At 33.6% G+C, this 16,584-nt stretch overlaps 2 protein-coding genes across 3 annotated transcripts; one reads left to right on the top strand and one right to left on the bottom strand.

Moving 5' to 3' along the window:
• Positions 1-1,809: 1,809 nt before the first annotated feature.
• On the bottom strand, positions 1,810-5,080 carry LOC108991694 (protein SIEVE ELEMENT OCCLUSION C). Of its 2 annotated transcripts, none has more exons than XM_018966043.2 (7): positions 4,815-5,080; positions 4,435-4,542; positions 3,906-4,346; positions 3,598-3,718; positions 3,370-3,497; positions 2,638-3,126; positions 1,810-2,531 (listed from the first exon to the last, which is right to left on the bottom strand). In XM_018966043.2, exons 1-7 carry the CDS (start codon positions 5,004-5,006, stop codon positions 1,929-1,931), a joined length of 2,082 nt encoding a protein of 693 aa, XP_018821588.1. In that variant the 5' UTR covers positions 5,007-5,080; the 3' UTR covers positions 1,810-1,928. The 2 variants fall into 2 exon arrangements, with proteins under 2 accessions (XP_018821588.1, XP_018821596.1); XM_018966051.2 differs by having other exon boundaries at positions 4,447-4,542.
• Positions 5,081-11,940: 6,860 nt separating this feature from the next.
• Positions 11,941-15,698, top strand: LOC108991688 (cytochrome P450 86B1-like). The gene is made up of 2 exons (XM_018966028.2): positions 11,941-13,604; positions 15,400-15,698. Exons 1-2 carry the CDS (start codon positions 12,040-12,042, stop codon positions 15,554-15,556), a joined length of 1,722 nt encoding a protein of 573 aa, XP_018821573.1. The 5' UTR covers positions 11,941-12,039; the 3' UTR covers positions 15,557-15,698.
• The last annotated feature ends 886 nt before the right edge of the window (positions 15,699-16,584 follow it).

Genomic DNA, 16,584 nt, shown 5'->3' with positions numbered 1-16,584 from the left:
ACTAATACATACACATAATATGATAATATATCAACATTTCATATATATTTATCACATAGTAGCATATGAAATTATTAAATCTTAACGACTATTTATGTACAAATTATAAAATATAGTTATGAAGTATATTCAATATATAGGCACAAAGTGACTAGGAATAAATAATTAAGCTACATACTATATATTTAATTATAAAAGTTGTCATGCTTATATTATTAACTAATATATATATAATATATATGTATATATACAAAGGTGCATGTATTTATCAATCTAGGAATGAGCTTTAGTGCATGTTTGGAATTACAGTAGGAAATATAGCTTATAACTTTAAGACTTATAATTTATAGTTTAGGTAATAACTTATACTATTAAAAAATTATTTACTATTTGGTAACCATATATTTAAATCACTTTCAAACATGTTACATTTGTTTGAAAATAAATTTAAAAAGTGATTTATGAGATAAATATGATGATTATTTGATTTTTTTTAAAATATTATGACCATATCCTTGAAAGTTTTAATTAATTATTTGAAAGTTGTATGGGTATGTTCGCATATTGAAAGTCTTTTTAAAATTTGAATTACATTCTGTATTATTTGGAAAAGCAAGTTTGTGGAAAAGTATCAAAATTATATTTTTCCTCAAACGTCGTACTTTTTAGCTTATTTGATATTAAAAAGTGCTTTAATATGTAATATTCAAACAACTTAATTTTTTCATTAAATAGTTTTTAAAGTTATTTACAAATTTTTTAAACTCCTATCGCAATCCTAAAATCAAGCATGTAACGAGTTTTTAAAGTTATTTACAAATTTACAAATTTTTTAATTGAGTTGAACTACAAGTCGACTTAGGCATAAACGAGCGGACCCAAAACGAGCCTTAGGCAAGTCGAATTTAGTTGGGTATGTGTTGTAAAGGACGTGTTTCACACCACCAACCACTCGAATAACCTGCAATGAACAACTCGATGGCACTAGATGCCCAGGATAAGCTCTGATGCCTAAATTAAAGAAGTGGTCTGAATATAAAATATCTCAAAAAGTTCAGGCCAACCTTTGTTAACTTCATGTACCATTTATGGAGGCGCATGAACATGTTAAAGGGAGTTGATAACCATCCATCCCATGCATTTATCTAATTATCCCTTAATAAAGGAGGAGGAGATAACAACTCTAATTTATAGGAGTTATCCATCCCAGGATAACTACCTTCATCTTGGGGTGTTATCTCCTTGCGAATAGTGTTGCTCCCTTGTTGATACCATGCTCCCGTGGATCCTTGGGCCACGAGCCTTGTAGGTCAAAGTGGTAAGCTAGGCCTGCCTATCAGCCGTGGGTTTGGCTGTAAGAGGATCCAAATATCTCCGCTAGTGTTATTTATAATCGAGCCAGTATCTACCTTCATAGGCGAGCTTTTTTTTATGAGTCGAGTTCGATTTAAGTTTAACCGGACGAGTATAGAGCGAGTTATCGAACAGACTGTACCTATATGTACAAATCTAATAACTTAATGGTAAATTTTAGGCGAGCGCGTGGCATTAGTTGGAAGCTAAGGAGAATTTGAGAATATGAAGGTTGACACTAGTCCATTCAATGTAGATTACAATATATCTGTTTGAACGAGACACCTTACGAGTCTACGACATTTGAACTAGAGCAGAGAGATGGAGTAGGTTCTAACAAAAATAAATGTGATTACATGATATATGTGAATGAACGTGAGAATGCTCTAGAGGTGATTTGACGCGAGCTAAACTCCATGCTTCTCAAATAATAGGAAGTAAAAGATGTTGCTTTTAACAAATGATGGAATGCAAGTACAAGAAGTTCACTGACCAATAACCATAAATTTTATATGTTGTCTACAAGTCATGAGTAAATCTAAAAGGATATCCGTTGTGTAAATCTATATTACATATCATTCGTAGACAACAAACTTCTTCATGGGACGCTTACATTTCTGACAGATTGCTGTTTCTTCAATCAACCCTTCAGCATAAGGAATGACACTCGTGTGGCTGCAATACCCAGGTAAAGGAGAAGGTTCAAAGGCACTCTTAATGGCATCAAGGAATCCCATTTTTGTCACGTTTTCTCCTCCTTGTGAAAAAAGAGTTGAGCATTGCATGGGATGATCTTTTCCTTGAAGCTTCACAGTATCTGTGGAAGACCCTTTCCCCATTACAGCCCAACCCTTGTCGCTGAAATCAAGCAATGCAGACACCTCCTCTAGAATATGGTCAGTATTGGCAGTCTTTCCAAGTCGAAGTTTCGATTTTCTCATGCTCTCTAATCGAAGCCAAAAGAATTGGACTTTTGTGAAAGAGAGAGAACCATTCAGATTCTCTTCAGCAATGCTGGCCAAAGTGTTCCTCACATTTTCATCCATGTTCCTCTTGCCAACATACACCATCTCAAGCTGAAAACCTTCACTTTTTATGCCCCTCATTTTGGAGTTGAATTCTTGAATCCATTCTTGACTATCACTTCCATAAATGCATAGGTTTTTGCCTTCTTCCACCTGAAATCAGAGCAATCTTATGTGCTTAAGTACAAGGAGTCTAACTAAATGTGGTATTTGTAATGACAACAGCAAATTATGATGCTTCATTGAGTCAAGCTCATACCCAGTAAGCGAGTTGGGGATCAATATGGTCAACCACAAGTTGCAATGTCCATTGCTCCTCTTTCCAGAGCTCTTCTTCTCTTGAAGCTGAAAAGGGATATGCCCGGGCTCCCCAGATCATAATCATGTCAATTGCGTTTAAGTTAGTGACAATCCCTTTTGAATCCAACACTACCATGAGCGGCTCACCCGCATATTTCCATGTTTTTTTTATATAGTTTACCACTGCTGAGCTGAGTAACCATGGCTGCCGAATTGTGTACCATGGCAAAGAGTTTGAGAAGAAGTTAAAACTTCCCACCTCTGCATCAGTCCATGCCTCAGAACATGTAATGGGAAACCATATAATCTCATAACTTCCCTTGTAATTCTTGTTGAGAGGGTGATCTGATGTTTGCTGAACCAGCAGAAGTAATTCCTCCATTGGGAGGAGCTCTGGCTTTGTGATCAAGAGCATAACTACCTTGTTCTTCATTTCAGACACACCAAACTGTCATAGAACAGAAAGGAACTGGCAATTTCAGAGGAAAAGTACATATATAAACTTACGTATAAACTAACAAACATAGCTATCTATGATAAATGGGATCACTTCTCAACATTTCTTTTGAGAAGATATGCTTTTTAACATTCATTACTTTAGCCAGACGCAATATATAATATTCCAGTAGCATTTTTGGACAGCATGACAATCTTTTTTCTGATTCGAAACAGCTGCTGGAGAGAATAAGACCTTTTCCTGTGAGGGACAATACTTAAGTGGCAGATCATCCGTCAAAGCACATAACATACTGAGCCCCTCCTGATTGTCCAAGGGGGTCTGCTGAAAGAGATTCGACAGTTTCTGCCATATCTTTGTTTCTGCAAATTTGGAATTAAGCATCATTATGGAAATAGACAACCTACACTCAAAGAACAAGCATAAGGCTTCAAAATAGTTTTAAAGAATCTAAGTAGTTACCTGTTTGTTTATGGCACTGATCTACCTGCTGACTCAGGCGGCTGCATATCCTGCTTAACCTAAAAACCAAACTTGAGAGCTCCCATGTTGCAATTATTGTTGAATCTGAATACCACCTGTACTACAGAGAGTTCAGCCATTTTATTTCAAATGATTTTGTGAACAGTCTCAATTCTAACCAAAATGATCAATTATGTCAAATATAGTAAGCTATGTTTCAAATATTCCTCATAATAAGGTATAAAAAACGAAGCAGAGAAAAAAAAATCAGGATATGTGGAGGCCAATTGAAGAGAAAGAACATGCACTTGCTCAGTTTGAATGGCTATGAAATCTGTGATTTGAGAAGCGCATGTAAAGACACTTCGAGCAACCCAATAAGCAGCTTCAGGAATGCAAGCCTTGGTGATACAAATTTCCTTATCCAGATCTACATGTGAAAGAGGCAAGCCTTCAAACTTGATGATACACTTTGTCACATCCACCATTGTCTTGATCAACAGGCTCAGTGCCTTGAATCGAGGCTTCAATTTGCTGAAATCTTTAGGCAACTGCTTAAGCATTCCAACTGATACAGCCAAAGGATCTCGAGGATCGAGCTGCATTAGGAGCCAAAATTTCCCATAACTTGTCGCAAATGCTGTGAGTACTAGAACCATTTTCACATCCCATTTATACTTCCCTAGAAAATCAAACAAAAACATCGTCCTCGTGTGTAGATCATCTTCACCAGAACACTTGCAGAGTATCTGCATTACAACAAATGTATTATATTATGTATGTGTGCGTATCTGCACATGAGAGAGAGAGAGAGAGAGAGAGAGAGAGAGAGATTGCCTGGCTTGAAACCTTGTAAATGACCAGTCCAAGTGGTTCTTGGGAACTAAATGCTTCAGCGTTGTCTTCAGTATACTTTCCAATAGCATCAAAATGTAAATCAGAAACCTGGAAGAAACGTTTGCAATCGAATAAACAAGTGTAGAGCTGCATTAGGACCCAAAACTCAACAAAATGCAGTCTCGACATATTCATTGACTTGATGGATCGTTTCACAAACACGAGGACAAAAGACACTGAATTCTTATAATTTGACACGTTACTTCAGAGACCTTACATCCAACGAAAGCAGCATCAATGAAAAATTTTGCTAAAACTGTTAATCGAAAGTACTGCTTTATATATAATTCATTACAAAGGGAGATCCCAATGTTACCGACCACAGGGGTTGCTGGTGCTTCTGAGGTAGCACTAGCAGCATATAGCAGGATGTGCTCCGTTACACGAAGCAATAGCTCAGAATCAAGACGACGACCATCGGGTTCATGGGCAAGGTGGAGTTTCTTTATCATGATATCTTCGTCAAAACTTGATGAAGATTGCGAGAAGGGATCGTTTCGGAGCCAGTTCATGGGTGCAGATCAAGTAATGGCGGCAAATTAAGCATGGACTCAGAGTTAATGTGGTAATAAATATACGAGCTAGCTTTAATTCATGTAAATATATACTTGTGTGTAAATTACGGGATCGCATTTGTTCTTTGCTTTAACAAATATCAGTTTGAGATATTCGGGCTGCTTCATCATTACTATGCATGTTTTGCGTGTGTTGCGCATAACATTCAGGAAGAGCACCAAATTAAGCAGACCCTCTTACTCGATCGAGGAGATTTGACCAGTGGACCCGAATCAAATCTAAAGCCTCTTCCTTTTGCACTTTAATTCTGAGAGAAAAAGTAAAAAGAAAGAAACTTAAAATAATAAATGGAGGGATGCACCTAAAAACACTGATGTACATAAGTTCATGCAATTAATTCAACATATATACATACATCAATCGATACCGCACCGGTTACCTTCTTAAACCAATACTTTCAATTTTATTAGTTCCAGTCCGGTACTTCTAATTTTACCAGTTCCAGTCCATTCGGTCTGGTTTTCAGTTTTTTATATATATTAAATATCTAATCTCTTATACTTATATATATATATATATATTAATATATATAAATATTAGTAATACACTAATCCTATTAGTATATAGTAATACTATTGGTGTAGTACTATTACTATATGTTAGTAATAATATAGTAATTAATATATTAATATATATTAGTATTACTAATATATTTATCAAAATGAATATGTTGAGAACTTATTAAGCTATAAAATGTAATTAATATATATTTTATATTTAAAACATATGATCAAATAAATATTCATATTTAAAATTAAGATTTTATGTTATAAATTATAATATAACATTATTTCATATATAATTATAATTTATAAGAATTACATATAATATTAAGAATATATAAATATGCGAACCGGTCTAGTCCAGTCCTAGAAAACATAAAACCGAGACCGGACCAGTTTCAATTCTAAGGAATTCTCTGCACATCAATTAGCTAGTGAGGAGATACGTTTGTAAAATAATTATTAAAAAAAATTATAGTTGTATCATTACTCTTCAATTATATGTTAAATTAAAGAGAAATTCTATTTGCAGTTCTCAAGTGAGACTGCATATACAGACACATTATTAAATGAGAGAAAATATCATTTTAGGAGGGATAATTTTGTAATTTTAAAAAATTTTAAAGTTAAAATAATCTATACTTACATTACAGTCTCCAAAATAGGGACGGTACCTAGCATTGCTCGTTGTTGACAAAATTCTCAAAGCATGAATATTAATTTATTGAGTGACATCATGATCACATTCGTTTTCAAAAAATTTAAGGCTTAATTTAGGCTTATTTAAGTTACATCATTCACTCTCATTCCGTACGTCATTGATTTTCTCAACCTATGATGCCTTCTTAGGTTTATAACCAATTGGTTCATGATCATGAAACTTGTTAAATTTGTTAGGAAGTTGAACAGCCTAAAAGTAATTATTCCTTGATGATCAACCTTATATAAAGAGCTCTTGATCATCATCATAACCTCCATTAATCAAACAAATTAGTTTGTGAGATTTTCTATCATGATTAACATATATATATATATATATATAATTAAACACGAGGGAGGATAAGAAAACAAAAATTGAGATGTTTAATTAATCAGATCTTAAAATTTAATATGCTAATTTAATATGACTTAAAAAGTATGCTAATTTAACAAGAAAAACGAGTATTTGTAACAGATTATTTGCGATAATAATGACAGAAAATAATTATTTTGTAAAAAATAACTGGTTATAGTATAAGAAATTTTCTTGTAGTATAAGCACAAAATTCTCTCTTTTCCCATATTTTAGCAAAGAGTACTTTCGGTTTCGAACTTTTGTAACCCCCAATTAATTAACTATTATGCTTGTTAGAGTTAGGAATTCACCTACCAAAAGCAATGGTTATTAACAAAGTTTAGGATAAGCCGTTAGATTGGAACCGATGCATACGTTAATGTGACCGCTTTTCAATAATACCAATTAAAGCAATTGCTGTTATTTGAAAACCTGTTCCGGAGAGATTAGGATTAAAGCCGTGGGAATTTAAAGCTTTGTTGGGTTGTTAAATCAAATTCAAACATATCTCAAACTAATTATTAATTAAACTTATTATTTTTTCAATTTTTTATAAAAAAGTTAAACTCATATCTACATACTTCATATATTTTAACTTAAAAAGTTAAACATATCATAATGGAATCTATAAAATATTATTATTTATAACTTAACTCAACTCATCTTAACATCCAAACGTAACGATTGTTAAATATAAGCTGTTTCAATAGGTATATAGATATTTGCCTACTACTTAAAAGCATCTTATATATGTGTACTGTTTATTACTGTTCATCAACAGTAAAACAGCTTTTTTTCGTATATCCTATTACTATTCATCAACAGTATAATGAACTGTAAAGATTTTTTTTTTCTTTTTTGAGTTTGTCCGTGTGAATGTCAATGTGCAACGTAATACCACAATCGTGCATAGGGAATGAGAGAGAGAAAGAAAGAAAAATGGGAAAAAAATATTGATTTTTAAGTTTTAAATGAATAATAAAGAAGCTGTTTTTTTTTTCTTCGCATGTTTTTTTCGCATATCTTATTACTGTTTATTATATTATACACTAAAAATCAACTTTAATTTATAAAATACTAATTTTTTATCATTAAATAAATGATAAAATTTTACTGTACATTTTTAAGAGAAAAAAACTATCTAATTAATTTAAATTTTTAATATAATTTAAATTTCATAATAAATGATGAATATAAATAAATAATAATTTTATTCTTATACATTAGACTATTTTAATATTCGAAATTACACTTTATTTTTTTCTTCAATTTGACAGATGTGGCAAACATGCTTTTTTTTATCAATTAAAAAATCTTACGCTATATAGGATTTTACACAAGTACCACTAATTTCAAAGTAACTAAGTTTGATCAAATGATAAAAATTTAAATACTGATTTAAATTAATTTAAAATAGATAATTAACATATAAATATCATATCATAAATAAATTATCAAATTTAATTTATAAAATACTAATATTTTATTATTAAATAAATGCTGAAATTTTGTTAAATATTTTTAAAAAAGTATAACTATATAAATAATTAGAGTTTTAACATAATTTAAATATGATAATATTCTTAATTAACTAAAGAGAACTGATACAACTAACGAAAAAGTAGTCCGAAAATATGTCTTGAATGTGTATTTCATTTTTTTATTTTTCTTTTTTTCATGCATTTTTTTAATCATCATAAATATTTTAAAAAAAATAAAAAATTGACAACATCATTAAAAAAATACTTCTTCAATCACTAGATAAAAATAAAATAAAAAAGAAAATTAGCAAACGTCCCTTGGACGTTACCTACTACTAATATATATATATATATATGATCAAGTAATTATTATTATATTAATATTATAATGATATACAAAAAACCGTGTCCCAAATCTACAGCTAGATGTTACATAATATTATTATTATTAATATTATTTATTGGCACCGGTTGTTTGAGGTTGCAGAGGCTTGCATCAATAACTTTATTGCAAAAAAAAATATATATATATTTACAATTATGAATTGTGTAACCGTCACGTAATCGTTTTAAAAAAATAAAATAAAATATGAGACTCATATGAAAAAAAAAAATTTTAATAGTGGATCACACTCTTTTTCAAAGCGATTATGCGACATTTACGTACTTCACGGTTATATGTAAAATTACACTTTTTGCAAATATAAGTAATAGAGTGATTAAAACGAATAATTTCTCAATCTCATGATCCAAAGAGTAGAAATGCTGAATTCAAACCTAAACGTCGAATTTAGATGGCTCGCCTCAACGCGGGCCTCCTTTTATTTAGATGTTATATTATTACAAAATGATGATCATATCAAATAAGATATTCATTCTTTGATCAATTATACAATCTAGAGCAAAAAATAATAATTAGTCGGTGCTTTCGGTCATGGATTCTTCATTAATTTCAACGGCGAGGCGCTTAATAGTAAGATTATTAAGCCTATGGCTCAATTGCATTAATATTAATGTACGTAGGGCCTGCTTGGAGGACATTGTCTTCAGCTTTGCGCTAACAATAAAGTTGTAAGATTGACTTTTTGGGCGTACATGATGTTCTTCTCACGCTCTCTTTTATAAAAGACGAAAATTAAAAGAATAATATGGTGCCTTTAATTTGGTCTGCTTTTTCTAGTGGCCACTTCTTTAAGTGATCTGGCCTTTGAATTTCATCCAACAGAGATATCAAAGGCAAAAAAATTACAGATTCAAAAGAATAAATCACATTTTTTGTTTTTAAATTATCATTAATGCTATGTCTACTGCTCCCAGCTTCTGCTGAGTAGGAGTTACCGTTAGGTATAATTGATCTTTTTTATTTTGTTATTTTTTTTACATGTATTTTTTAATATTTTTAAATATTTTTTTAAAAAATAAAAAAATCATAATATTATTAAAAAATATTTTCTTAATTACTAAATAAAAATAAAAATTAAATTAAATTAAATTAAAAATTCTAACGATAATATGAAGAGATAAAAATCAGTGATGAGAATATCATTTTCTTTAAAATATTACAGAAAAATACAGTACTACAGCCACCGCTGAGAGTTATCGTTAATATTTTATGTGTTTTTATTTTTGACTTTTTTATATTTATTTTTTAATATTTTTAAATTTTTTTTAAAAAAATTCATAATATTATTAAAAAATATTTTTTTAATTATGAAATAAAAAAAACAAAAATAATAGAGTTGGAAGCGGTGGAAATAACATTATTTTTAGGTGAAAATAATAGATAAAGTCGTCGGATTAAGTACTTTCAGCGACTTTTTCTCGCAGTTGCCGCAGTTGTCTCGTCTTAAATTAATCACGGTTTGTGGAAAAATGAAAATTCAAACAATATACGAACACGGCAACTAATTGCCTCAAATAATTTTCTTTCTGGCGATTTTTGTCTAGCTGGAAAAGAGAATTAACTAAGGCTTCGTCCAGTATTTTATCATTTCTCATCTCTTTTCTAAACATTACTCAAATATAAATATTTTTTAATTTCTAATCTTTAAATTTTTAATTATTTAATTATCACAAATTTCTCAAAAAAACAATTCAACTTTTTAAAATTTTAAAATAGAAATAATATCAAAAATATTATATTATAATAATATTTTAACTTTATAATATTTTTATTTAAATTTTTCTCCTTTGTTTTCCAAAATCGAATAAAGCATGTTAACTCAAATTATTTCACTATTATATATTCACAAATAATTTTATTATTATTTACAAATAATTTTATTATTATTTATAAACATTTTACTATTATTCATATATTTCTCATCTTATATTTTCAAACGAGATTAGGAGACGTTTGGATTCGAAGATGACTTTAGATGAGCTGAGATAGATTGTGAATAATAATGAGATGAGTTGTGAATAGTTGTGAGATTTATGAGTTAAAGTTACTGAATAGTAATGAATAGTAGTGAGATGAGTTGAGATGAGTTGAGATAAGCTGCGAATACACGAGTGATTGATTGCTTTAATGTCCTTATGGTGATAAGACTTTTACTTTCTTTTTGACTGCTTTAACATGAGTGATTGATTGTCCCACAAATCTTCTCATGTTCATGCATGATCAATCAAATTAGCAAGGGATCGGAAGTGCATGCATAAATGGACTGCTTATTCATGAGATGTTATAACTACAGGTACTGGCTTAATTTGAAAGCAATTCCATATATAAATATATATAATTAATGACACATTCCACATGCTAATTATCTCTTTCACATTCAATATAATGTGGCAATACGTACGTACCTTCATTAATTCTTAGGATTAGGTCCCAAATAAATTTGCAACGCCGACCACGTACACACTTAATTAAATTAATCTACTCTCTCTCCTGTAAAAAACCAAGGACCGGACGCCAAATCTGATTTTCGCCTTCCTTGTCTATCACCTACCTAGCTTCCCTCCTTCCTGAATTCTCCTACTTTATCTATCAAGTTTTCTTTTGTTTACTTTTATTTTACTTTCTTCAAGATTGAAAAAGACATATTTATAGCTTTCTGGCAACTTCCGAGAGACACACATGGCAAAAACAAATTTACAAGTCGAAAATCGTTAGGAGGAAAGTGATGATTTCGCGCCGCCCACATCTGCGTGTGGTCCTCACGCGCCATCTTTTTTGGTAGCTCTTCTTGACACACGTGCCAAATCATCAGATTCGTCACCACCAGACGTTTCAGATCTGAACTTTGTGGCTGAAAAGAAACAAGTGTGTTGCCTTCAAGGACCGTCATGGATTCTGAAATCGACTGAAGTTGGTCTAAAATGTAATCTGTCATTTTTCGCATCTATCTTACTAGTTTCCTTTTTAGTTTCCTTATTGTTAAAATATAAAAAGTGAGTTCTTCTCATAGACGTTTGTCTATAGAAGTCGAGTCATCTCTTTTTATGAAGGACGATGTTGAGTCTCTATTTAGATAGAAAGTATTGTCTCTTCGACGTTTGCCTATAAAGAGATTTAGCAATAATGAAAACCAGACCACTAATAAAAGGAAATAGTGCACTGGTGGAGCTCCAAATATATTATTTTGGTTTATGATGTTTGTTTAATATGGAGACATCATAATATATATCCGATCATGAATGTAAATTTCTGATATAGTTTTCCTAAAAAAAAAACTAAATTAATCTAGTACTGTCTACGCGACACTTATCTCATAATTTCACACATCAGCCGGGTCAAAGAAGTTGGTGCTACCATTAATTAATATATATTTTCCAAAGTCTATATTACAGTTTGATTAATGTCTTGTTGTAAGCTGAAAAATCTGATCTCGTTCATATATAGAACTAGCTCACATCCGTCTTCTTGCTCCTCTGCACGTACGTTAAATTGAACGTTGCAAATTCATCAACCACAAGGGATATAGAAATGACGAGAAACCTTATTCTCTCTTCACTGCAATGGTTGGATTCTCGCTTATGTTGGGAAGTTACCATCTCCATGCTAGGAATGTTCATTCTTAGTTGTATATTACAGAGATCACTCGCCAACAAGGTGCAGGGTCCAATGTTGTGGCCAGTTCTAGGGATCACACCGTCACTTTTCCTCCATTTCAACAACCTTTATGATTGGGTCACCGAGTCTTTGATCAAAGCTGGGGGAACCTTCCATTTCAGGGGAGTGTGGATGGGAGGGGTCTTCGGAATCGTAACCACTAATCCTTCCAACATTGAATATATGCTCAAGTCAAAGTTCGAGAATTTCCCCAAAGGTAAGTACTACAGAGAGAGGTTTTCTGACTTTCTTGGGGATGGTATCTTTAATGCTGACGATGAATTATGGAAGGAACAAAGGCGAATTGCAACTTCTGAGATGCATTCAAGGCAGTTCGTCGAGCGCTCATTTCAAACCATGAAAGATTTGGTGCACCAGAAGCTGCTGAAATTATTAGAGAAGCTCGTGGAGTCGGAGGGTACTAGTTTTGATCTCCAAGAAGTGCTTCTTCGGTTTACTTTTGATAACATCTGCACTTCTGCTTTTGGTACTGATCCTGGGTGCTTGGCCCTTGATTTACCTGAAGTTCCTTTCGCGAAAGCTTTCGAAGAAGCTGCAGAATTGACTATTTTCAGATTCTTGTTGCCACCTTTTGTATGGAAGCCCATGAGATACTTTGGGATTGGATACGAGAAGCGGCTCAAAGAGGCAATAAAAATCGTGCATGACTTTGCTGAGAAGACTTTGGCACGTCGAAGGAACGATTTCATTAAGTTTGGCAGCTTGAATGATCATTCTGATCTCTTGTCAAGACTTATTCAAGACTCAGAACCAGATAAGAAAATGCATTTTTCGGACAGACTTCTAAGAGATTTGTGCATTAGCTTCGTATTAGCAGGGCGAGACACGAGCTCTGTGGCATTGGCGTGGTTTTTCTGGTTGGTACATAAGAACCCAGAAGTAGAAACCAGAATTCTCTGTGAGATTAATGAAATCTTGGGTTCTCGCAAGTCTAAGATTAATGAACTACGTGACGTAGTTTTTACGTCGGAAGAACTGAAAAGGATGGTGTACCTAGAGGCAGCATTATCAGAGTCTCTAAGGCTTTACCCTTCAGTGCCTATTGATGTCAAAGAAGTCAAAGGAGACGATGTTTTTCCGGACGGGAGCAGGGTTAAAAATGGAGCTTGGGTTTTCTACTGTGCTTTCTCAATGGCTAGAATGGAGTCCATATGGGGAAAAGATTGCTTAAGGTTTAAGCCAGAGAGGTGGATAAAAGAGGGGCAGTTTGTGAGCGAGAATCAATACAAGTACGCTGTGTTTAATGCCGGTCCCAGACTGTGTCTGGGGAAGAAGTTTGCTTACATGCAGATGAAAATGGTAGCTGCTTCGATCCTGTTGAGGTACGAGGTCAAGGTTGTTGAAGGCCACAAAGTTGTACCAAAACTGACAACCACTCTTTACATGAAGCATGGTTTGCTGGTGACTCTCAACCCTAGGTTGGTCGCCAATAAATAGTCTTTAATAAATATATATACATATTTGTTAAGAATAATTCTTCTCATTAGTTATTATTTACTACCACACACCTCACATCCTATGAAAAAAATTATCAGGTATGGAGTATGAGGGTGAATAGTTACTGATGTATAACAAAAATCTTAAAAAAAAAAATATTTGGCCTACAGGCTTTTAATGCTTTCGATCAAGTTTGTCTAAATTTATGGGTTATGTTCACACTATTAGAATAAATACCTTTGAGAAAAATAAACAAATAGATAATATGCATTATGTTGTAAATACCGTAGAGACTTGAGGTGAAGTTGTTGCTGTCTATGATTCTGTAACAACTTTTATTCCCTTTTGATTCCTTTACACAGTGTATATATTTTACAGCCTTTACGGATGAAATACAATGAGAAGAATTTCCATTCTTTTATATTTTCTCTGCTTCCGTTTTGCTCACTCCAACATGGTATCCAAAGCGTTCGACTAACAGTCTATGATCCATGGCTGAAACTCCTCCTTCTCCTCCTCCTCCATCCTCTCATTCCATCATTACTTCTTCATTCTCACACATTGTGACCACCAAATTATCTACTGAAAACTACCTCCTATGGAAAGTGCAAACCTCTGCACATTTACGGGGTTAAGACCTCTTTTCCTTTGTTGATGGTTCTTTTCCTTCTCCTCCAAACTCTCTTCCCACAACTTCCATTGAACTCCCAAAAATGAATCCTGCTTTTCTCTCCTGGCGCAAGACTGACCAGCTAGTCCTCAGTATTCTTTTCTTCTCTCTCTCCGAATCTGTCTTAACTCATGTTCTATCGTCTACCACCTCTCATCATCTATGGACCTCCCTTTCTTCCATGTTTTCTTTTCAATCTCAAGCAAAAGAGTTTCAAATTCGTTTCCAGCTCACCAACTTGTCCAAAAGAGATCAAACAATATCCGATTACTTTGGGAAGGTACGTCAACTTGTTGATTCTCTTGCTTCTACTGGTACACATGTATCTGACAAAGAGCTAGTCACCTATCTGTTAAATGGCCTTGGCTCATCATATGAGTCCTTCGTAACCTCAATCACCACCAGAGTCGACCCCATCTCATCTCATGAACTCTATCAACTGCTCCTTATTCATGAAACTCGATTATCTCATAATAATCGTGTTGCTATCTCTTCTATTGAGCCTTCAGTGAATTTTAGCTCTACAAATCAGCGTGGGCGTAACTCTTTTCGAGGGGGCCATCAAGGCCGTAGCAGAGGATGATACACTCAAAATACTCGCGGTGGACGCATATCGTCATCTTAGAATTTTTCTCAGCAGTCCAACCCTCAGAACTTCTCGCACCAGTACAACTCCCAGCATCCCATTTGTCAGGTATGCCAAAAAGCAGGGCATGTTGCCTTTCAATGCAGGCAACGCTTCAATCACTCCTATCAATTTGAGCCATCACAAACATTTCTCTACAAATTACACTGCCCAGAGCCCATCTCAAGAATCGGTTTGGTACCCCAATTCAGCTGCAACTCATCATCTTACTAATGATATGTCTAATCTCAATTTCTCGCCTGAGCCTTATGCAGGTGGTGAGACCATTAGAGTGGGTGATGGTGTCGGTATTCCTATTGAAAATTTCGGTGACTCTTCTATACATTCCAACTCCTCATCTTTTCTTCTTCGCAATTTACTTCACGTTCCATCCATAACCAAAAATTTGGTCTCTGTTTTAAAATTTTGCATTGATAATAACTGTTATTTTGAATTTCACTCCACCCATTTTTCTGTGAAGGACAAGGAGACGCAGAAAATCCTCCTCACCGGGCCCACCCTTGACGGACACTACATTTTTCCCACTACTGTGTCTTCATCACCTTCTCCATCTGTCCATTTTGGTGAGCGTACGTCCATTGGTCAGTGGCATAGACAGCTTGGGCATCCCTCTTTAGCCTTGGTCTCTCATGTACTGCATTCTAAGTGCTTGCCATTTTTCCCCACAGAATCAGTTTTTCAAGGTTCCTCTTGTCCTCTTGCAAAATGTCATCAGCTTCCTTTTTATACTAGCTCGGCCCATTATACCAGGCCTTTAGAATTGATGTGTGTCGATATATGGGACCCAGCCCACTATATTTCTCACATTGGTTATAAATACTATGTTTCTTTTGTTGACTATTATACTCGTTTCACTTGGATTTTTCCAATTAAATTGAAATCTGAAGTGCATCAAATTTTTTCCTCCTTTTTACCATTTGTTGAACGTTTGTTTAATACCAAGCTAATTACACTTCAAACTGATGGTGGTGGTGGTGAATTTAAACCACTCACATCTATATGTAAACAACTTGGTATAACTCATCGTTTCTCATGTCCCCACACCCATCAATAAAATGGATTAGTGGAACGTAAGCATCGTCATATTGTCAAAACAAGGCTTGCTCTCTTGGCCCATTCTTCCCTTTTCTTATTGGGCCAAAGCCTTTGAAACAGCAGTTTATCTCATTAATTTACTTCCAACTCCAACACTTAAAAATAAATCCCCATACTTTATGGTTTACAAATCTGAACCAGACTACAAATTCTTAAAAGTGTTTGGATGTGAGTGTTGGCCCAACCTAAGGTTTTATACCTCTCATAAACTCAATTTTCGGTCAACATCTTGTATTTTTCTGGGGTACAGTTTCACTCATAAGGGATATAAATGCATGGATATTAAAAATCACAGATTTTAAATTTCTTGTGACGTTCTATTCAACGAAAACTCATTTCCTTTCTCTAAAACTCAGCCCACTACAGTTCCTTTCAAAAACTTTTCTGCTCAAGCCGCACTACCCATCTTCTCTCATTCGTTATTGGGCCCATCACCTAACTCACAAACCCACTCTCTCAGCCCATCCATACTTGGCCCTGGTCCAACCTCTCACACACAAACCTCACCTACCTCTCAAAACACGTCGTCTTCCTCTCCAACTTTACCAAA

This window comes from Juglans regia, chromosome 13 (genome assembly GCF_001411555.2).
Source record: "Juglans regia cultivar Chandler chromosome 13, Walnut 2.0, whole genome shotgun sequence".
NCBI lineage: Eukaryota > Viridiplantae > Streptophyta > Magnoliopsida > Fagales > Juglandaceae > Juglans > Juglans regia.
Note: the sequence above shows the minus strand (reverse complement) of the source record. Positions and strands in the feature narration are given on the sequence as shown.